The 24247-nt window shown below is 47.7% G+C and overlaps 1 protein-coding gene across 1 annotated transcript in view; it reads right to left on the reverse strand.

Moving 5' to 3' along the window:
- PARP8 (poly(ADP-ribose) polymerase family member 8) overlaps positions 1-24247 on the reverse strand; it is a 129149-nt gene that overhangs the window by 32598 nt on the left and 72304 nt on the right. The window contains exons 4-12 of the mRNA XM_070411761.1: positions 23203-23292; positions 22563-22633; positions 20913-20990; positions 20070-20164; positions 12593-12653; positions 12033-12123; positions 5379-5445; positions 2582-2707; positions 1292-1835 (exon numbers count right to left, since the gene is read on the reverse strand). Of these exons, the coding sequence (XP_070267862.1) occupies positions 1292-1835; positions 2582-2707; positions 5379-5445; positions 12033-12123; positions 12593-12653; positions 20070-20164; positions 20913-20990; positions 22563-22633; positions 23203-23292 (1223 nt within the window). The remainder of the gene's footprint in view (positions 1-1291; positions 1836-2581; positions 2708-5378; positions 5446-12032; positions 12124-12592; positions 12654-20069; positions 20165-20912; positions 20991-22562; positions 22634-23202; positions 23293-24247) is intronic.

The raw sequence follows: 24247 nt of genomic DNA on the forward strand, positions 1-24247 counted from the left end.
ACCTGAAGTTCATTATTAGACAAGCCTTGTACTCCCACCACTTAGGTGAGAAAACTAGAGATCGGCTCCGCCCACTTCACAAAACATCAAACTTTCAGCCTGTGTAAGGAGATGCTCTGTGAACCCCCTGACATGATACCCTACAGGCCCTAAGAAGTTTTGGTAAGAATGCGCTTGGCCGAAGCCGGTTTGGCTCAGTGGATAGAGCGTTGGCCTGCGGACTGAAGGGTCCCGGGTTCGATTCCGGTAAAGGGCATGTACCTGGGTTGTGGGCACATCCCCAGTGGGGGGTGTGCAGGAGGCAGCTGATCGATGTTTCTCTCTCATCGATGTTTCTAGCTCTCTGTCTCTCTCCTTTCCTCTCTGTAAAAAAATCAATAAAATATATTTAAAAAAAAAAAAAAAAAAGAATGCGCTTGAAGGGACGTCTACCTCAAAGTACCAATATGTTCAAATACATTTTCTTAAGACAAATATAATCAACACTAGGGGCCCAGTGCATGAAATTCGTGCATGGGGGGGGGGGGTGTCCCTCAGCCTGACCTGCACCCTCTCCAATCTGGTAGCCCTCAGGGGATGTCCTACTGACGGCTTAGGCCTGCTCCCCATGGTTCTCTGTTCTCTGCGACCTGCCTGCTTGATGCCACTGCTGGCCCTGGTGTCAGCTCTCTGTGCAGGCCCTGCAGGGGACTGCTTGCCCCTCGCTGCCAGGCCAGGGGCAAGCAGGGCCCTATTGTCTGCTCGCTCGCTGTGGGGGACGCTTGCGTGCGTGCCAGCTCAGAGCGCCTGGGTCCCGGGATGTTCCCGCCCCCAGCTGCTCAGCGCCTGCGCATGCAGGCCCAGAGTGGCCAGTGGTCATTCCGGGACCCCGGCTGCTCTGGGCCTACGTGCAGGCCTACAGGCTCATTGCGGACTGGGTCCTGAGGACTCCCATCCCTGGGACCCAGGCCGTTGGTGCCCGTGTGCACTTAAGTGGCCACCCCGCCCCCAGCTGCTCAGCGCCTGCGTATGCAGATTAACCCGCCATCTTCGTTGGGTTAATTTGCATACTCACTTCTGATTGGCTGGTGGGTGTTGCGAAGGTACGGTCAATAGCATCTTTCTCTTTTGTTAGTGTAGATAGACATCCCAGCATCAGTTGCAAACGCCCGCTATGCACAATACTTACAAAACCCACAGATTTTTAAAAAACAACAGGATCGCGCTGCTTTCCTCTACCAGTTCCCTGCCAATGCCCAGAACCCTCCCTGCCACCCCGATTAACCTTGAACTAAAGATGAAAGTTACGCACAGCGGGCTGGGAGGAGGAGGGCGTGAGGATGCCCATGAGCCCTGAGGTGAGGGAGAGCCGCCTGCCCTCGCTGGGCTCCGGGCCGGACTCGGTCCGGGATGCCTTGGGGGCACCAGCGGGGGCCTTGCCGAGCAGCCGGTGGGCCTTGAGGCCGTACAGTTCCTCCACGCGGAGGCCGCTGGGGTAGGACCTGCCCAGCAGGCGCTGGGGCTTCCCGCCGGGCTCGCAGCGCGGGTCCCCCGAGCAGGAGCGAGTCAAGAGCTTGTGGGGCTTGAGGGGGACGCAGTCCTCCGGCCTGGGGGTGGCGGGGCAGGGCCGGGCCAGGAGTTTGTGCGACTTGAGGGAGCTCACGGCCTGCTCGGCCCTGGGGTCGCTGGACAGGGAGCGGCCGAAGGGCCGGGGCGCCTTGGGGGCGCAGTCCTCGGCCTTGACGGCGCTGGAGCAAGTCCTCCGCAGCAGCTTGTGCGTCTTGGAGATCCCGTCCTGCTCGGCCTTCAGCTTGGACTTGCTCTTCCCGCAGCCGGGGGGCGGGTAGCTGGGCGACCTTCAAAATGGAACCACAGTGAGTGCAGGGTCCCGGGGAGACCTGACCACGGAGGGCCCTGGCCAGGCCCCATCAGCCCAGCTGCGTGACACACCCCACCTAGTGTGCACACCACACAGCCCCACACACACAGCCCCCCACCACACAGCCCTCACCCCACAGCCCCCCACCCCACAGCCCCCCACCACACAGCTCGCCCAGCCACAGCTGTGGAAAGACCACAGGAACTGGAATGTGTTTTCCCTGAAAAGCAAAACAGGTTACCAGGACTTCCCTCTCCTACTTATCCCAGAGCCCTACACGGAGCTGCTGTAGGTGGAGGAAACTGCGATTACAAAGCCACGGATGCAATGTGAGTCCATTTAAGAAACAAAACTCTGGCCCTAGCCGGCTTGGCTCAGTGGATAGAGTGTCAGCCTGCGGACCGATGGGTTCCAGGTTCTATTCCAGCCAAGGGCACATGTCTGGGTTGCAGGCTCGATCCCCAGTGGAGGGTGTGCAGGAGGCAGCCGATCAATGATTCTCTCTCATCATTGATGTTTCTATCTTTCTCTCCTTCTCCCTTCCTCTCTGAACTCAATAAAGAAATATTTTTTTTTTAAAAAAAAAGAAACAAAACTCTGCTGGATATCTGTGTGCCTGGCCCATTCTTGGAAGTGTCAAGAGAAAGAACAGAAAGGACGCTGGGACCTGAGTCCCAGAGTGGCCAGCCCAGCCCTTCGCCCTGGGCAGGATGCGGTACCCACCTGCGCAGGGTAGAAAACAAGTGCAGGGGGGACTTCACCTTCCTCTCCGACAGCTTCTTGCCGTGCAGGCAGCTGGGCTTGTCTTTGCTCTGCTTCCACTGCTGGGTGACGAAGGTCTGCATGATCCTGTCAACCAAAGGGAGTCTGTTACCACGTGCCGAGGCCACTGACAATGAGATCTGGGTGTTAATTACATAGAGAATGCGTTTACCAAAGGGAAACAGACGCGCAGTAGTGACCGGGGAGATGCTATGTTAGAATCACACAAGATGTTTTTGTATGTAGAAAGCATCCTACAGAAATTTTTATGATTTTATGAATTATTAATAAATTACTGTGATATAATTAAAAAATATAAATGACAGAAGAACTGATAAAAGGAGGAGGATAAAGAAAGATTTATAAAAACTACTAGAGGCATGGTGCACAAATTAGTGCACGGGTGGGGTCCCTCAGCCTGGCCAGCAATCGGGGCCAATCGGGGCTGCGGGAGTTTGGCCAACCGGAGGGAGGGGCCCTGGGAGGTTGGCCGGCCATGGGAGGTTGGCTGCGGGAGAGTGCACTGACCACCAGGGGACAGCTCTGGCATTGAGCATCTGCCCCCGGGTGGTCAGTGTGCATCATAGCAACCAGTCAACCTGTCTTTCTGGTCATTTGGAATGACTCGAACGACCGGTTGCTATGACCTGCACTGACCACCAGGGAGCAGACGCTCAACACAGGAGCTGCCCCCTGGTAGTCAGTGCGCTCCCACAGGGGGAGCACCGCTCAGATAGAAGCTGGGCTCACAGCTGGCGAGCGCAGCTGTGGTGGGGGCCTCTCTGGACTCCGCAGCAGCGCTGCCAAGCGGCGGTGGCAGGCGCAGGGGACCAGGATGAGCATAAGCAGCGCGGCGCCCGCCCCCGCTCAGGCTCCTCCCAGGCCGCCTGCCACTTGGCACATGGCTACAGCCCCCGAGGGGTCCCGGATTGCGAGAGGGCGCAGGCCAGGCTGAGGGAATCTGAATTATTTTGTTGTTGCCAGGAAGCAGTTTGAAAAATCTTTTGTTAATACAGTGGGGCTTTGACTTACAAGTTTAATTTGTTTGGAGATGGAGCTCGTAATTCAAATTACTCGTATGTCAAATCAAAAAGTGAACGAGTGAGACACGTGATGCTGGGCTGATGTTGTGGCGTTCACTGTACGTTCGCTGCACCAACTAGTGGTGGGGTATCTGAAGCTGGCTCGTACCCCGAATTTTAGCTCGCAACTCAAAGCAAAAAATCAGCCGAGAGACGGCTCCTATCTCGAAAAACTCATTAGTCAGGACACTCGTAAGTCAAGGCCCCACTGTAGTTACAATTCCATTTATTAGCAACGTCAGTTTCTCTTTACTGGATTTGCTCATGTGGTTTCCTTTGTGGAAGTAAAAAACAGAGCTGTCGGGTCCTAAGTAACAAACCAGCCCCTGTCACCGTCAGCACCGCTCACTTCACCTGTAAACAGGGCGGGTTTTTTAAAAAACCCGAGTGACCATCATGAGGCGGGAATTTGGTCACCGATCTCAGTGCGTTTGAGCAGGGCCCCCTGCCCTGCCCACGGGAAGGACTGCGCCCGGTGGGCGTGGGCGGCACTGTTCCGGAGACGGGCCCAGCGCAGCACCCTCTCTGCGCCCACCTCCCAGGGCACAGTGGGCCCTTCAGGGCGGATATTCACGTAGAAGGAACCTTGACAGTGAAACGTTATGTGAGCAACAACCGAAACACTTTGATTGCCCTTCAGGTCAACTCTGCATTGCTTGTTGTTCACGTTCTTTTCGGTGATTTGTAGCACAGGCTGCTTGGCAACAGGAAATGGTACCATTACTTGTTCATAATTGACAATATTCCAGGAAGGAAAATATGAACCTCAAGTGCAGACATTTTCTCTTTAATTCTCAGGACACCCGCAGAAAGCAGCTATCATTGCACATGGTCACAAATAAAGTGAGGAGACAACATCCGCCAGTGAGCCCGGGTGATGAAATGGCAGAGGGACCGAACCTGCGTTTTCAAACACCAACTGACATCTGTGAGCGTGTGATGTTCAAAAAGACAGGTGTGGCTCTTGGCACTAAGCCGACACGAATTTCTCACTGCCCTTCAGATCTTACCCAACCAGCTCAGCTGACCAGAACGCACAGCTCTCAGACCCACGGCCCCACCCTGGCCAGCCAGTTAGCTGAGGTCAGCTCAGGCTGCCGCGGGCGGGAGGAAGCATTTGGGGTCTTTTCAGCTGCAGAGGTAGCGAGAAAAGAAGGTGTAAACCCGTGGCCAACGGTGCATAATTCCAGTTCGTAGTAAATTCTCCTCTGAGCTCAGGACAAGGGAAGATTTTCATTTCACACTTAATTTTTTGAAGGTTTTTTTAATCCAAGATTGCGACAAAATTTAAACCAAAGAACTTACATACTTATATGCATTGCCCATGGACACAGAAAACAGTGTGGTGAAGGCCTGGGTGAGGGGGGTCGGGGCTGGGCGGAGGAGGGCAAAAGGAAGGGATGGGGGACATCTGTAGTACTGTCAAAAATAAAAATATATATATTAAAAAATAAGTCACTGCAATAGCATTATCAGAGCCACCTGGGGAGCAGCGGGAGGAGCCGGGGTTCCAGCATCGCTCTGCCAACCTAGTGCCCACTCAGCTCCAGCATCGCGGGGAGCTCCTCCCCAGGCGCCCGGGGAAGAGCGCTTCCTGAACACACGGGGGCAGCGGTGAGCAGCTTCGAACCCGCTCCCTGAACAGACACGGAGTTCTCACTCTGCGGAAAACTCACTTTTTCAGCTGGTGCCCCAATCCGAACCGCTCTTTGGTGGAAATCTGAAAGACATCGACAGTGGGCACTGAAAAGAGAAACATCAGTCACCACGTGAAGGTGAAAGCCAACCAGCCAGGAAACTGGGAAGGAATAGATGTAACTCCGTGTGTGCGTGTACATGGAAGAAATGCTAGATACATACATGTGTATACATTACGTAATATGAATATTTAGAAATATTCTTCTACGTTTAGAAATAGGGAACACAGTGCTATCCATCTCTTTGATGCTTTCTATACAGATACCTTGAACATCATTCTTGATCATTATGCTATATACTAAGGTATAACATGTGTATAGATAAATGTATAATGCGTATAATAATGAAGAATGATCTTAAAAAAACATATTAATTGTAAACAGCAATGTGTAGGACAGTGAACACCATTCTTTCAGTGGAAAAGAGAGGCACATACACCTTTTTATTACATTCTCACCCAAGAATATGTTTTTATTAATTTTTAGAGAGGAAAGGAGATAGAGATAAACGGAGAGAGATCACTGTGAAAGAGAAACATCAGCTGGTTTCCTCCTGTAGGCACCCCTACCAGGAGTTGAACCCAAACCGAGGCATGTGCCCTGACCAGGAACGGAACCGGCCACCCTTTTTGGTATATGGATGATGCTCCAACCAACTGAGCCACGGCCAGGGCTATACGTACACCTTCTTCTGGAATAAAATAACGGAGCATGAGAGTAAGGCACAGGCGACTTCTGTTCACTGCAGGCCCTGTCATGGGCTTCATATTTTTACCAGATACACGCAATTCTGTGCGTTAATAACTGTGTGTGTGAAATTAATAACCTCTCAGAAAAGTCACCTACCACCCATCATTCAATGGTTTTAAAGAGTATTTCACAGATAAAACCCGTAAAGTGTTTTCATATTTTAAAAAAGGTGGAAGTCATTCAATTTTTCCTTGTCTCTTATAATTTTGGTTGGGAAGGGCTGCTTAAGATACGAGGAAATTATTCTAATACCTTGATCGTGTAAACACAAGAGGCACCAAAAATAGAATGATTTGCACAGAAAAACATTTTCAAGTTAGTTGTTTACCTCTTCAAAGTAAAAGCTTCCCTGTCCTTAAGGTCAGAAACTAGACTTAAAATTCCAGCAATTCTGGAAAAAACATACAGCCTTATAGAAAGCATAACACTAGCGTCTTTTTAAAGTGCATTTCCCTGTGCACAATGAAAATAACCCTTATTTTTGATTTCAAGGAAGTGCACCTCTTCAGTTCTTGTCATTCCTGTTCACTCCCAGACACAGCATCAGAGGAGCTCACACGAGTCTTACTCATACGTTCCCAGAGCCTGGGGACACGCTTTTCAAAAGGAACTCTGAACTAGGTCAGCCTACACCTGGGATCAGCCCTACCTTTCCTGCCGGCTACTTTTACTCTAAATGCTGAGACCCTCGAAGACACAATACAAAACAGCCAAGCGACACTTCCTCACTTTTTTATTTTTCTGCAATAACCCAAGTCATAAAGTGAAATGAAACCTAATTGTTTTTCTGGAATGATAAGCTCTATGTTCCTTTGTAGTATGATTGCCTCTTGCTGATGTCCTGTATTTCACGTTAACGCCCGTTTTAAATCATGTTGCCCCTCAGGGAGAATGCCTCTGGGGAAATGTGGTCCCAGGACAATGTAAGGCCACCGCCTGTACCTGCCTCGCCCTAACCATTAGGGAAGCGGCACAGGAGCAGACGCCTGAAAAAACACCACCCCGTGTGAGATGCTTCCAGGATTTTCCTACAAATAGAACGAATGGAACCATGTAAAGGGGCCCTGGCCCCAAACGCCTCATTCTCTGAAAGAGGAGGAAGCTAAGGCGGACCACCGTGAACACATCTCGGAAAAGGGGGCAGGTGGAGGGCGGAGCCATGTGCCCAGGGCAGTGCCCCAAAGGGCTGGGCTGGCAGCTGCCTCCCAAAGCAGATGCTGACCTCTTCCTCGCCCGTAACCCCCATCTAGACCCTGAGCGGAGACTTGGGGGTAAGGAGTTCACTATGGCATTGCTCCCAGGACAGAAACCATAGGGGGTGGGAGGAGGGGGAGGAAGGCAGGAAGAGGGTCAGGTCTCAGCTTGGGCCTGGCCTGAGGGTAACACTGGAGCATCAACCACACCACGCAGTTCTCCAGCCTGAGGCAAGGACACTGGGCCCAGGCATCCCACATCCATCACACCAAAGGGCGGGCACAGGTGGGATCCAGGGGGAGACACAGCGGCTCTGTGTCTGATGGGGAAGCCCAGGTGAGCGGTCAGCCGTGAAGCCTGAAGACGCCAGGGAGGGCAGGTGCAGGGGGGTGGGGTGCGGCATCAACAGAGAGAGTCACAGCCCCCTCCACTGTCAGAGCTCGTGTACCCACAGGACAGCGAGTGTGGATTCTCTCTTCCGTCTTCTTAATGGAAGAAATTAGGCCCAAATCACACTAATTTCTGAAAGAAGTGCATTTCAACACCTGCTTCAACACTGAGCAAAGCAAAACCCCACCTCCGGGAATAAAATAATCAATCTTGGAGGATTCGTGATTTGTGCTCCCAACAACATTTAGAATAACGTTGCATAAATAAAATGGATGCGATTAATGGGAAAGAGGAAGCAGGATCGGGAAGGATGGGAGTCACATTAAAAACAGAGGGGACATTCAATCAAAGGCTGAATCCTGAAAACATTCGCTGAGTGAAATAAAGTTATAAATTCTCGGGGTGAAGGATGAAGGGCTAAGACAGATGACGAAAGATGGAAGACAGAGGCGTCAGACCCCGTCTATGCTCATCAAGGCGAGCGGATAGCGGAGGAACAGCCAAGAACTTCATCAAAGTTGTTCAGGTGATTTCAGTCTATCAATTGGAAACCCGTATGAAGAGAAAAAATAGCCTAGTAAATACATATAACAAACACAAACCAAACCAAAAGAGTTTTCTTACAAAGAAACAAAATTCAAACACTTTCAGATAGAAACTAGCGTCATTTTTTCTAGGGCATTTTTGCTTTTGGGGGGAACTATTAGGACCCCATCAGGTTATACTTGGTCAAGCTGGTCTTGTTCACAAGACAAGGGGTCGTTCTCAGGTATGAAAAGACAAAGCATAACCCTCATGTTCCTTTGGTTGACAAACGATTAAATATGTAAATCAACTAACAGAGATGAAAAAATGAAATGATGGCGGAGTTCTAACGCTAAGTAAGTGACACTGAGCGGTAAAACCACCTAAACATGAACTGACATATAATTGGTACAATATTTATAAAACCAGGCAATCATGACAAGTCTTTAAAGAGATAATGTGATGGGGAATCCCTGCCTAGAATCAAAGGTTATATTTAAAAATGAGCATCGGCGGTAAGACTACATAAAGGCATGCCCGTTCTCTCAGCGTGGAGTTGGGGGAACAGGTGAACTGACCCAGTTTTGTTCCTAACCTGGTAACTCAGAACCAAACACGCTCTGACCCCCATAACTCAGAACCAAACACGCTCTGACCCCAGTAACTCAGAACCAAACACGCTCTGACCCCGGTAACTCAGAACCAAACACGCTCTGACCCAGGTAACGCAGAACCAAACACGCTCTGACCCCGGTAACTCAGAACCAAACACGCTCTGACCCCGGTAACGCAGAACCAAACACGCTCTGACCCGGTAACTCAGAACCAAACACGCTCTGACCCAGGTAACTCAGAACCAAACACGCTCTGACCCGGTAACGCAGAACCAAACACGCTCTGACCCGGTAACTCAGAAACAAACACGCTCTGACCCGGTAACGCAGAACCAAACACGCTCTGACCCCGGTAACGCAGAACCAAACACGCTCTGACCCAGGTAACTCAGAACCAAACACGCTCTGACCCGGTAACTCAGAACCAAACACGCTCTGACCCAGGTAACTCAGAACCAAACACGCTCTGACCCAGGTAACTCAGAACCAAACACGCTCTGACCCCGGTAACGCAGAACCAAACACGCTCTGACCCGGTAACTCAGAACCAAACACGCTCTGACCCGGTAACTCAGAACCAAACACGCTCTGACCCGGTAACGCAGAACCAAACACGCTCTGACCCGGTAACTCAGAACCAAACACGCTCTGACCCGGTAACTCAGAACCAAACACGCTCTGACCCCGGTAACGCAGAACCAAACACGCTCTGACCCAGGTAACGCAGAACCAAACACGCTCTGACCCAGTAACTCAGAACCAAACACGCTCTGACCCGGTAACGCAGAACCAAACACGCTCTGACCCGGTAACGCAGAACCAAACACGCTCTGACCCGGTAACTCAGAACCAAACACGCTCTGACCCAGGTAACTCAGAACCAAACACGCTCTGACCCGGTAACTCAGAACCAAACACGCTCTGACCCGGTAACTCAGAACCAAACACGCTCTGACCCGGTAACGCAGAACCAAACGCTCTGACCCGGTAACGCAGAACCAAACACGCTCTGACCCGGTAACGCAGAACCAAACACGCTCTGACCCGGTAACGCAGAACCAAACGCTCTGACAAGGGCTTATTTTCCTTTCACCATCAGAGTAAAACTACGTGGCGCCTTTCAATCGCTAAAGAGAGCAGAGCGCGGCGACAGGCTGGAACACTGCGCAGATCCCACAAATCTCCCCGTTTTAGAAGGTTTAGTGACTGGAGGGAGAGGCTGAGGACATGACGATGCATAACTCCTTACTGACTCAATGCCGATTTATGCAAGCCAACCAGGCACGTACGGAAAACAAACTATTTACCGTTTTCTCAGCATAGCAGGATTATGAGTAATCATTCTTCTTCTTTATTACCTTTATTTATATTTGAAATAAACAAAATGAAAAAACATCTATTTGTCTTTGCCTAACATTAAGTCACATAACTTACTCTGTGACTTGTATTGAGGATTGCTTATTTAAGTAGAACATGTCATACAAATATGGAAAAGAGGTGACCAGCCTGGCCGGTGTGGCTCGGTGATTGAACGGAGGCCTATGAACCAGGAGGTCACGGTTCGATTCCAGGTCAGGGCACATTCCCAGGTTGCAGACTCGATTCCCAAGTGGGGGGCGTGCTGGAGGCAGCCGATCAATGATTCTCTCCCATCACTGATGTTTCTATCTCTCTTTCTCCCTTCCTCTCTGAAATCAACAAAAAAATTTTTTTTTAAAAAGGAAAGAGGTGACTATGGAAGCATTTTCAGAATGAGAGCTGCTCCTGTGCACTTCATAAGCTGGAAAGGACGGCTTTCTTTCTTACGTGAAAAGGAACAGTAGGTGTGAGGTCCTGGCCGTGCCTGAGGGACATGGTGCAGAGGCCACAGCGGAGCCTGCATGGCAGGTGAGGGGTGGCAGCAGCCTGGCCAGCGGCCATCTCCGCCCTGGCCCTGGGTTCTGGGAGGGCTCTTCCTCTGATGAACAGAGAACAGAGGAAGACCCACCGGGCCTCGGGCCAGGTGTCTCTTGGATCACTTGGGCTGGACCCATTATCAAGCTACAGCAGTGGTTCTCAACCTTCTGGCCTTTAAATACAGTTCCTCATGTTGTGACCCAACCATAAAATTATCTTCGTTGCTCCTTCATAACTGTAATGTTGCTACTGCTATGAATTGTCATGAAAATATCTGATATGCAGGATGGTCTTAGGCGACCCCTGTGAAGGGGTCGTTCGACCGCCAAAGGGGTCGCAACCCACAGGTTGAGAACCGCTGGGCTACAGGAATCCCAACCCCCATAAAGAATCAGACGCAAGGCAGACTCTCCAGTCAAGAGCCCCAGCTGAGCTCCGAGGGGACACCTGCGACAATGGCTACGGATCTGAAAGGCCAGCGTCCTGAGCATCCAGCCTAGTGGAGCCTTGAGTGACACGGGCCTCACCCACCATCTGTCTGACTGCAAACCCTGGGCAACTCCAAGCAGGGGCTGCCCAGCTGAACCTTGAAGAATGGTGAGAGAGGAGCTGTTTTAAGCCACTACGTTTTGGAGTGGTTTGTCAGGCAGCAGCAGAGAACTGGTGTGTGTCTGTGTGTGTGTGTGTGTGTGTGTGTGTCTGTGTGTCTGTGTGTCTGTGTGTGTGTGCAGGTGCGCCTAAGTTAGTAGGCGGGGAAAAAGGAATTCAATCCAGGAAGTCTCGCAAAGATTTATAGCAGGGCCCTTTGTCGTAAACAGCTGTCAGTTGAGAAACAGCAAAGTCATCGGTTAAGGGACCACAGTACAAAAACTATTATGATGATCTCCATTTTCAAAACCAGAAATATGTTACACTGAGGCTGAGTTCATCAGGATTCAGAGGTGAGAGAAACATACATTAACATTAAATCTCAGGATCAGAGACAGAATTTGAGCTTCTACTATACGCAAAGTTCTCTTTTCGGTACTAATGTGCTTATTTCACAGACACGTGTCAACTTCTGAAATCTATACAACTAAATGGTACATGCTTCTCTTTCTAGTAGTCATATTGGCAGTAAACCATCTTTGTCAGGATGCAATTGTACTTAAATGTCATTATCAAGATAGCTGCAATTACTCTCAGAATTACCAAATGCACAGTCATCTTGTTCAATGCACAACACACAACTAAATACTCAAAATAATAGAGAAATAAAGTCAACCTGGGCCATTTAAATACTGTGTAAGTGAGCAGTGTAGTCGGACAATTATAGGTTCTGTTCGAATCACTTCCCAAGCCACAGCAATCTCCTCCTGTGCAAATAAATATATTTTAAAGATGAATTAGTCATCTTGTAGAGCCTAGACGTATTTTCCCAATTAAAAAATATTTTTAACTTATTTTGAAGAAATGCATAAATCATTAAGGCCTACAAATTATCGTAAAACCTACGGTTTGTGAAAAGAAAACCAATGTACTTTTAATCTTTGCCTTTTCACATGAAAATAAAAATGAAAACTTAAGAAATACTGAAGTACTGTACTAAGAGACTGCAAATTTCAGAGGATATTTAAAAACCAACACAAATATATATATATATATATATATATATATATATATATATATATAATCTGATTCTTCAACCAGTCATAGCATTTTTTCATAAATCGCTCTGAAAAAGCCAATTCATTACTAATAGCATTATAGCAAAAATTAGATTTCCTCCCATAAAAATAAGCATTTTTTAAAGGTAGCGGTCACGTTGCATGAATTGATACTTACATCAAGAAAGCTGACATCGACATGCAGATCAATATCTACGTCGTCAATGGCTCCATACTCCCTGGAAGCAGAGATTAACGTCAATATTTTCAATTTCCTTAAAAGACGGGGTGTCCTAGGTTATTTTATATTAAAAAATTAATCATGAGCCCTTGTCCCTGACGTCCAGAGAGCTCGGACATGCCTGTGGACCTGAATTAACTGACTCCATGTGGTTGGGCTGCCTCTCCTAGACCTACTGGATCCATCTAGACAACTTCCCACCTTTGGCCGCCGGAACGTGCGTGTGTCAATCCAAGAGCTGTTTGGTTCACAGGTTCGAACGCCCCTGTTCTCTGGAGCAAGTTAAAGTCTTCCCACCTGACTCGCCTCTCTCACTGTGCTCCCTAAGAGCGCAGAACTGCTTCTAGGGACTGAAAGGAGTTTCTGACAGGTGAAGGGGGGGCGGGGTGGGGGGTTACTGCCCCAGTAACGTGTCTAGGAATTTTCCTTCCGTGTTAGACACCAGTGGCTCTGAAAGCGGTCGAGGTGCCTGCCATGTAACTGTCGCTGTTCTCACAGGCAGCTCTGAAAGTCTGACACATCAACATTAAAGCAAGTAACAGCAGGTACATGCCACACTAAGATGTCATGAAGACCAGCATTTTTCCAGGCCAGGGAGAGACACAAGCCAGCATGCTTTTTTAAGTTAAGTTAACAAAAGAGTATAAAACAATGGTTTTTCTGTTCCCCGTATATACTAATCTCTCTGTTTTGTATTTTTATAAAATTCTGGTTACACATGCTACACCCAGTGAGGGAACCAACTATAGAGAGAGCAGAAATGACAGAAGTTAATGGTCAAGTCCCAGTGGGCGCTTTGTGCCAGAACTGCGCTCAGGACTTCACACGCACGTGATCACATGCACTCACTCCCAGAGGCGCTAACCGAGGCCCCAGGTGATGGAGCCGGCCAGCCCCCCACTCCACACGGAGCTGGGACTTGTTCACGTGTGTCCTATTCATTTATGCAGGTGCTTCATCAGCTCAATATTCAATCAACTACCTTTTGTGTTGGAAACCGGGTGGGACAGTAAGGGGGGATCTTATTAGGGCCTCACCATCGCCTTCCCACAAGCATCCCACTACGGTCCTCATTTGCAGATGAGAACACTGAGGTTTAGGGAGGGACAAATTGTCCAAGGGCAGGTAAGAAGTCAGCGGAGACCTTAGATGCATCTCTGCCCAACCCATGGGCACAGACAATGGTGTGGTGAAGGCTTGGGAGGGGTGGCAGCGAGGTGGAGGGGTCAGTGGAGGGACAAGGGGGACACCTCCAATACTTTCAACAATAAACTTTTTAAAATGTCAGTGGGAAAGCCAGGTACTGAGTTCATGCCCAACCTCAACACTGCTGAGCACGGTATCCGGTACATAGTTAAGTACGCGATGAAAACGCCAGGGTATCACACGTCCATCCGAGCAATGCTAACAGAGTACGACACGGCGGCGCTTTCACAGGATTCGGAGAACGCATTTTTAACGACTAAATGGTTCATGTCATTCAATGAATGAAAGAATCCAGGCAGTATTTTCACTTTTGAGGTCTAGGACAAATTGCAGCATTTTAAGTATAAAAACTTAGCCTCCCCGCTTCCTACATGCGCCCCTGAAAAATATATGCAAACACTGAGCACATTTTCATTATTTAAAAAACTGAACTTTTCATTCTTTCCTAGTAATACTTTTAAAGGTTAAAAGAAAGGCTAAAAATTATTCACGCAGCGATTTTTTAAAACAGCATGGGTCACAACATCCGTGTTTTTCAGAGTAAGAACCTTTATAACCATATGCAAATTGAGATATAAAAATATGCCAACTTAGTTATGAAATTAGACAGAAACGAAGACAAGACTAAGGCGCAAGCGCATGAACCATTCTTTGTGCCTCTTGTTCTGGATTCAGCAAACTTCCCTGGAAAAGCCAGATGGTAACTCTTCCAGGCATTCAGGCCACACAGACTCGCTGCCACACATTCTCCTTGCTGGCCGTGTGGTTCCCCCCAACAACCCTTTAAAAAAGCACCCACCATTTGAAGCTCAGGGGCTGTCAGGCAGGGCCGCAGCCAGTGGCCATGATGCTCTGACCCTGACCTCTGGCACGTTAATCGTAAACATAGGAAGTGACTATGCACAGTGAGGCGTGAGAAAGAGAGCGCCCGGAGATGTGATGGGGGCACAGACTGAGGACTTCCCTGCGGGTGAGGGAGCCGGGACCACCGCCATCCCCCACATCACAGCGGGCGCCAACTCCCACCTGGAAAACGTACGTGACAGCACAAATCCGGGGGAGATGAATACTGAAGAATAAGGAAACACTTAAAGAATAGCACACACTGACACAGTTTTTCACAACTGCCCGTTACTGCGGGAAATGTTCAAATATACTACTTACGGAGCAAGTGGAGCGCCAAAAAGCATGGGAACTAAAATACCTTTTAATAATAAAATACAAATAGGAAAACCAATAAAGTAAAAAGAGTACTTATATGTCAATTGTAAGTCGTGGGTAAAATTTACTTTATAAATGAATTATGTATTTTCTAAAAACGTGTACTTTTTCTGATTACAAAGGTCATATAGGCTCCTATATCAGATGAGAAATAGAAAAACAAACAAAAAGGAACTTGTAACACCATCATTCAGAGATCTCCCTTCTGCTTCTGCCTCACTCCCGTATCGTCCATATGCTCTATATCATATAGCACATAGAATATATTAGGATTAACATGCTATATCATTTAACACATAGACTATATTAAGGGTAACACACTATATCATATAACACAGAGACTATATTAAGGGTAACACACTATATCATATAACACATACAATATATTAAGGGCAACATACTAAATCATATAACATACAATATATTAAGTGCAACATATTATATCATATAACACAGACTATATTAAAGGTAACATACTATATCATATAACACATACAATATATTAAGGGCAACATGCTATATCATATAACATATAATATATTAAGGGCGACATACTATATCATATAATATATACTAAGGGTAACATACTATATCATATAACATAAAATATACTGAGGGTAACATGCTATATCATATAGCATATATATACAAATATTAAGGGTAGGTAATATAACATGGAAAGATTTTTGTCCTGCTCTTTCACTTCTTCTATGAGTGCTGTTTCTATATTGTGGAATATTTTTCTAAACCGCTCTGAATTTACATTTAAATGGCTCTATTTGTATAAATAAAATTGAATAATACATCATTAGGTTGCTTTCCATTCTTTTTTTACACTAAAAATATTGACAAATAGCTCCCTGGATAAAAATCTGCATGCATCTGTCTTCTCACAGAACGATTTCCAGGATTATTGAGCAAAACAAATGGTCTGACTATACTTGGGAGTCTTGCGCTACGTATAGTGTTTAATTGCTGTTTTAAAGGGTTACCACACTTTATAATGAAATCAGCCAGGTTTTCACCCTGATCCCTTCCCCGCAGCCCCATCATCGAAAGGCATTTTCTCTTTTGGCCCATCTCTGCCAGGTGCGCAGGGAAGAATAAATTCTGCGTGGACTTATTGCTGATGGCAGGCCTGGGATGCTGAGAGGCAGGCAGGGGTAAACCAGAAAGAAAGACCAGGAAGGACCCGACCTACAGTCCTTCTCATCGTAGAGAGATGTCCAGACGCTGCCACAGAAGTTTATCCCGAAGAAATGAATCGGAAGGCGCATACGGCCTTTTACCAACCTCTCCATGCGAACATTAAAGCATTCCTTATGTGATTTCTTAAAAGTCAGTATCCTCCCAATTCCTAACACTACCAAGTTCTTAAAAAGAAGAAGAAGAACTAAAGGTTCCCAAGGCCTCCATCCGCGCAGCAGAGCAGGCAGGGCGTTAAGGCGGGCGTTAGGGGCTCGCCGTTAACTGGAGGCTGCAGGTGCCGACCCTAGACTCCCCTTGGTCTCCAGGCCTCACTTCAGAGCATCACCAGGAAGGGCGCCGTGTGTGCAGCTCCCCGCGCTGCCCTGCTCTCCGATGCCAGCGATCCCCGTTCCCAGTGACTGCGTGAGCTGCGGGTGCAGCTGACCTGTGACACCAGGGGCCTGACTGTCCTGAAGGCCGGCGTGGGCTCACGGGGACCCACAGCACCTCGTGCGCGCCTGTCTTTATCCCCGGGGGAGGTGACGGCAGGAGGACAGAACACATGTGCAGACGAGGGGGACACAGGAGGACCTGCTGCGCCGTGTCCGCCTGGAACTCAGGCCGAGAGGACCTGCCCGCGGGTCTGTGACCCAGTGCAACATCCAGGCTGACCCCTGACGCCGGGCGCTCAGTGGCCTATTGATCCAAGAGCAGGGTGAGCAGAGTAGGCTGATGGCTGTTCGCATGGAAAATACGACAATAAGGACTGAATAGCAACACAGGAGTAAACCGTGTTTCACATACTCACACTGTAAGCCTCCTCTGCCCACCGTGTACGTGGAACGTATTTTCCTATGAACGTGTGTTTTTGAGGGCACTTTGTGTTAGAATTCCTGCCCATTCATCCTCCTTTTACTGGAACTGAGGGGAGGGGGCAAGTCACCGAGCAAAGCGCACTGTATATGGGGTGCGAGTCTGAAAGCTCGCGGGCAAATGATCGGGATCCCTTCCCTCCCGGCCCGTGGGAATCCCGAGGCTGGTAAGTCCTTCCTTCCTGAAGGTGTTGATCACGTTGTTCTCAGACGGCACGAAGCGAGTTTTTTTTAATAAGTACATGCCTACGTGGTAAATTCACTGAAAAACATGAAACGTCCTCCTTCTGTAGCAGGGCTCCAGGTGAGACCTGTGCAGGCGAGTCACGGGTTCATCACGTCCACACGGACCTTTGTCCCACAGGAGCCGAGTCAGAGCTGTCACCCGCTCACGAGGGTGGCTCCGCACAACCAGCGCTGCTAGGGACACGGCTGGGCGGGCGGAGAGAACCGACTGTCACAGATGCATCCTCGGGCGCTTTTCCTGTCCCCCCTTCACCCTTTCCCGACGGGTCTGCCTCCATGGAGGCGACTGGCTCTTACAGAGAACTCAGAAGTGCTTAGCTGCCCCTTGTTAGATGTCGCATTAAACAAAAAAAAAAAGACACCAAATAGCCTATTATGCATATTGAGGTACTTTTGCTCTTCAAACTCCATTAAGTTCTTATAAACCTCAATTAAGTGAAAGAACAGCTCATTAGAACAGCCTGTGTTCAATAGACTCGGAACCTCACAAGGAATATGGGCCCAGACCTGAGGCCTGACCCTCCCCTTCCCACGTGTCCAGCCCTCAGTGCCTGGGAGCAGACGGTACATCCCTTCTCATCTGAGCAAATCACACTCGTCCTGCGGAGTCGCCTGCACATCTTCAGGCCTCTGGGAGGCTGTTTATTCTGGAAACACCCTCTGGAGCTGGAGAGAATCTAGAGGAAATCTGGAGCAGGCGAGAACATGGCCTGCATTCATGGAGAATTGAATGGGATCAAAATGGGTAAGTGACATAAGCAGGGGGGGGGGGGGGGGGGGTAAGCACAACCATTTATGACTTCATTTAAATAAAGCTCCAAATAGTTATCTAATTTCAACAGTTGATACAGTATCCATAGTCTTATCAATAATGGGAAATACTGACAGAGATTATCCTAGGTGTTTCATAAATGCTTGCTGAGAGAAAACACGAACAATGCCATGTATGTGTGACAGTATACCTGAGGTCTAGGCAGCATGGAACTAAGGTGTTTTTAGAAGTTCTGACCTATGAAAGCAGTCAACATAGGCCAAGCTCACCCTCCAACAAGACCACGTGCTTCAAAGGAAGATGCCGAAGTCCGTGCCGTCTTGTACGGTTAATCCTGTCCCACCGGCTTTTTCCTTTCAGTGGGGGAGGGGGTTACGTTACTGCAATCAGAGTTTTAAGCTTTCAAGCAAAGTCCAACTGAAGTTGTGAGATTAGTCATTGTTTTGGACGACTTGCTGATAGTTCCTACCGCCTCCTTCGCTCACTCACTCTGAAACACTCACAGAACAGCCCTCCCCGGAGCCACGGGAGGGATCGGCAGTGAAACGATCGCAGCTCATTTGCTAAAACTTGGACAATTGTAAAGATCTGCTTTTCCCATATAGTCTCTCTCGCTCCATTTCGGCTTCCTAGGCCTCAGGAGGCGGGAGGGAGGGGTCTGGGGTGTACAGCCCCAGCTCCGCGGCTGCAGGGGGTCTGGGCTTCCGCCTCTGCAGTTCAGGCAAAGCATTTGGAATTAGGGAGCAACTGCAGCTGCTGCACTTCCCCACGGAAAGTGCTGGTTCGATCGCAAAACCTGGCTGTGTCCAGGGAAGGGAATGGAACCAGCGCACGGAGGCGGCCACTGAGAACCAGCCGGCACCCACAGCCTGAGATTCAGACAGGCCCACGCTACACCAAATGCCAGGATGCAAGCAGGACTGAAACCCAACCAAAACACAGCAAACACCAGAAGCGGGCATCGCTCCAGCACCCACAGAATTCAGTCTCGAGGGAAGGAGGTAAAGCAAAACCTTGCAGGCATGAGAAGGACAGGGAGTGAGGGCCGAGCCCAGGGCGACGGGAGCGCCCAGGAGGCTCCAGGCACAGCTGCGTGCTGGCAGGGGCCCCAGTGAACACTATAGTGGGGCTGAGAGGGAAAACGGCTGTGCAAATGGCCAGAGTCAAGTGGAAGAAGCCTGGCTGGACCGATTCGGGTTTGGGGGGGAAAGGCCGGGGACCCTGGAGCCCACGGGCCCGGGAGACGAGCCTTTGGGCAAAGACCCGGAACCTGCAGCAGTCGAGCTGGCTCGTGGGAGGACACCCCCAGGGTGTACAGGGGGGTCTTCTTACATCAAGGAGAGAAAAGAGAGGCCAAGAAGGAGGGTGGGCTCTTCTGAATGATGAAAACGAGTAAAAACGGTCTAGAAATGTATCACCAAAGAATATACTAGGTGTCCGCAGAATAAAATGCATGCCCTTCAGATAAACACTGTGCGTGTTTAGGAGGGTTTTTCCTTCCTGGTTCTGAGGGGCCAGGTTGCAGAGTCCAGTGCGAGCGTGGTTACCAGTGGACAAGCGTTATTTCCTTGTATTGTTCGCATGGAAGTGTTATGGTAACACGTGGGCCCAGCTGGCCCAATCTACATCGGAACTCACTGACACAACTTAAGACTGAGGTTTTACCAAAGCTAGCTCTCCTAGCTAACGAATCTGAATGCAGTCGATGGAATCTTAAACTACGTACAATAAATGCACAACCCATACAGGCACGAAGATGCCATCCTGTACACGCAGGAACGCGCCACAGTCTCCCCAATATTTTCCAGTATCATTGAGCCCAAGAAAACGCCCGCTGAGATAACTCCCACAGAGGCCCCCACGCCTGACCGGACGGATGTCACTCTCATTCCCCGCGGCGTCGGTTTACCTGAGAGAAACCGCGTGCGGCCCGTAGATCTCCCGGACCGCCGACAGGTCGGCCTCGAGCTGCGGGTGCTTGTGCAGCTCCCCATCGTAGTTCACCTGCGGGGAGGGGGTCAGAGGGGCCAGGTGAGGACAGAACCCACCCCGAGCCGTCCACCCCTTGGGCAGCTCTGGAGGTGGCACTTCCTCTGTCTCCTTCGCTTACACACACAGGTAATTCGGCTGTATATCCTCCCAAGTTCTTAGGCTCACATACAGTGGGGCCTTGACTTACGAGTGTCCCGACTAATGAGTTTTTTGAGATACCAGCTGTCTCTCGGCCGACTTTTTGCATTGAGTTGATAGAGTAATTTGAGTTAATGAGCTCCTTAATGAGCTCGGTCTCAGAATGAATTAAACTCGTAAGTCAAGGCCCCACTGTACGTCTAGTGCAGTGGTCGGCAAACTCATTAGTCAACAGAGCCAAATATCAACAGTACAACGATTGAAATTTCTTTTGAGAGCCAACCCATGCTTTGTTAGAGCTGTCATCATCTCAAAATACGGACCGAGCACCGTGTGCTTAAGAACCGTAAGTCAAAAGCATAAGGAAGTGCTGTGTGTAAAGTCACGATCGAGAAGTAAGACAGTGTCAAAGTCCATGAACGATGACAGTCGGAGAACGGCAAGAGCCACCTTAGCTTCTGAAAAGCGTAGGACAGGAGAACGCGACGAGCCGTGCGGATGCCCTGGTCAGCCACAGGCCCTGAAGGCCACGCGGGCATCGCGGACCACAGGCACAGACGTCCACGGGACACGGGCGGAATCGCTACGTGGAGAGCGGGTGCCGGGGACCCCGGGCGCCTACCTGTCCTCCATAATAGAACTCCTCAGAGTCGTTGTCCCCTTCCGAGTCTTCTTCCACTGCACTATTTTGTCTCGACTCCTTAAAAGAACAGAGCAAGGAGACAATTTATTTCAGTGGTCAGACGAGCGTGCCTCCTGAAAAGCAAGGAGCAAGCGGCCATAGCAGGTGGGTCTCTGCACGTCCCCCGGGTTTTACGGGAGAACATTCTTGGTGCGTATGAGCCAAGAACACAACAGCCAGGAGGAGCTTAGTGGGGAGTTCACTAAGCTCTGTGCACATATTCTTCTAAAGTTCCACTTTGCTTATCCTCATGTGTACAATTTAATGTGTTATGTCTATATGAGAAACTATGTATAAGCAATTACAACTCTGAATTTGTGCTGATAAAACAGCTGACAAGCTCATGCTGATTCAATTTTTTAAGTTTTATTTTTCAATTACAGTTTGCATTCAGTATTATTTTGTAGTGCTTTCATTTGCATTGATTCAATATTTTTATTAAAAAGGTTCTCAGCATTATTATCGCAGGCGGCCCTCACTCCCACTGCCAACTCTACACAATGGTGTGAAAGAAAAGACGCTCTGGATCCAATAATTAAAAAATCAAATTATGAAAATAAATATGAATCACATTATAAAAAAAAAAGACCTTTCAGAATACAGAAACTGCTCTCAATTTCAGATTCAAAAGGATATTTAATTAAATTTGCTTGAACTTGAAGGTTGAGTTTCTAATTAACTAACCCACATCTGTAATGTGTCTAAAGTACAAACAATAGAAATTCATCTGAATGAACTCAGGGTTACCAACAGTTACTATCCCTATTCCCAGCTCCGTTAAAGTAAGAAGAAGGAAGGTGGCTTCCTTCAGACATAAGAGTCTATTATCCCAGTGTCTTATAATCACCCCTGAATCTCCAGGCCAAATTTCAAACTCTCTAGGAAAACAAAACCTGGGAACGAGCACCTGGGTTTGATGGAATGCTCCAGCTTTTGGTGTCAGCCGCCGTACTGCTAACGCAGTGGTGCGCAGGGTGGATAGGGACGAACAGGATGAACCCTACAACTTTGAAAGCGTTGTGTTGAGTGCATAGTTTTAAAAGCCAAGAACCGATGGCTCCATTGCACTCAGATTGTCTGTGTAATGCCCCAGTATTCACAGCTTCGGGTAACATTTTCTAAGGGTGAGTTTGCTGTCCGCTGCTGTTAACACTGGCGAGAATAACAGGAAGCCCGTACCCACACTCTCTGCTACCTCAGCTGAAGAGTCACTTTCACCCGTGAAACCAGGTGTCGTTGTTGAAGGAGGGGAGAGTCCTCGTCTAGTTCGTCGCTGGTGGGAGTGGAAATCGTGCCATATTCCCAGAAAAAGAGTTTTTTGAGACTCAGACAGGAGAAGGAGTGGTTTCTATTTGCATGGAATTAAATCCCTGAGGTTCCTACGTCCCATTCCCCTCTGTCCCCCCGTAAACTAAGTTCATTTAGGCCATTCCCCTTCCCACACAATGAGTCCCGGAGACCCGGGGTTTGAGCTTCATTCACTATTTGCAACCTTAACCTAAATAACAATGATGATGCTGACTACAAATACACAGCAAATTTAAAATAAATTTTATGTTTTAAAATAAATACAAAATATAATTTACGTACCTCCCCATTTTCCTTCTGTAATTTGGATTTTATGGATAAGCAACAGTTAATGTCATTTGTTTTCCTTAATTCTGAAAGTTATAAATTAAAAAAATCATTTTAGTTTTTAGTATACTATTAACACACATTCATAAGTTTCAGCATAAAAATACCTCTTAGGTGATTCCTTTGCAAGAAGATTCTGAAATTACATTATGTTGGGGGGGAGTTACATAATAACAAGCTATTCTGATTTTTTATTGCTCATAAAAATATGGTCAAAGTAAAATGCCACTATACAGATGCTTTCAGCTCTCAATATATATATCATGTGATCTACAATGCCTCGAGTAGGCTGGTTAAATAAATATTCAGTTTGTCTAGCAGTGTCATTATGCATGAAAAGATTTTCCAAAAAAAACAAATATCAACAAAATACCGTTAAACAAAACTTTTTTTTAAAGTACTATAAATGTATGCACTTAAACAACTGTCAAAAAACAAACTAAAGCGCTTGAGATAGAAAATTTGGATGGAGAACCAGATTTCTAAATGCTAAAGATTGACTATCTGTTACATGGGCTCAAGGAAACCAAAACACAAAGCTACCTAATAACCAAATAAATATTAACCTAAGACAAAAATAGTGTATTCCTATTACCTGTTGCTATTCGGTGAAAAATTACTGGAATTGGCTCTGTGGTAACTAACACATCTTCATCATTTTCTGAACTTGACACGTAGGTATTATCTGCAAAGAAGTATAGACAATTAAAGGCATAGTAACTTGAAAAAGTACATCCTTTATAAAAGTATAAAGTTATATCCATATCACCTCTAACACTCATGAAGCACGCACTGTTGTTCTAATAAGTCAGAAAATAATGAAGTAAATTGCCAATGAATGTGTAAACTCATTGTGAATGGCACCTCCTAGGGAAATACAGACTTTGGGACAGACACTGTCCACATCCATCTAAAATGGCCCATCTGTGGCAACGAATCATTTGGATGCAACAGGTTGCCCCAACTCACTGAGCAGGGGCCTTCCCGGTGCCACTCTCTACGCAGGAAGCAGAGCGGAGGGAGGAAGCTCACCAGGACCCCAGGTGCCCCCAAAAGACTCCACATTAAGTCACTAACGAGTCTGAGACAAAGCTTCTGTTGTAAATCAGATCCCTCGTGTCACTCTAACATATGTACTGTTTCTTTTTCTTAATTTTTATGTTTCAATGATGGTTTATTTTCATATTACTTTGTACTGGCTTCAGGTGTACAGCATAGTGGTTAGACAATCATATGTTTACGAAAATAAGGTATGTTCTTGAATTGATACGAAGTCTCCCAATTCTTCTTCCACAAATTAACTTCATCTAAATAGTACAACACAAGTGAAATGCACAGGACACTTCATTACTACACAGGGTCACTGTTTCTTATGCATTTTTTGTTTCCTCTGGGAAAATATTTTTTATAAATTTAGGACTTTTCCTGATAAATCCTGATTTTCAAGTACATGCTAACTCAACAGAACACAGAACTGTTTATCCTACTTTGCTCACTGACGATCACAGGACATAAGTGAGACAGCTATTTAACAAACACGTTATCAATTCAGTAATGATGGCCCCATACTACGCTGAATGATGTATAAAATATATGAATTACAAATATAAAAACAGAGGTACAGAATATCCCTTACACAC

Source organism: Myotis yumanensis, unplaced genomic scaffold (genome assembly GCF_028538775.1).
Source record: "Myotis yumanensis isolate MYYU_CA2020_CCGP unplaced genomic scaffold, mMyoYum1.0.hap1 SCAF_4, whole genome shotgun sequence".
NCBI classification, from domain to species: Eukaryota; Metazoa; Chordata; class Mammalia; order Chiroptera; family Vespertilionidae; genus Myotis; species Myotis yumanensis.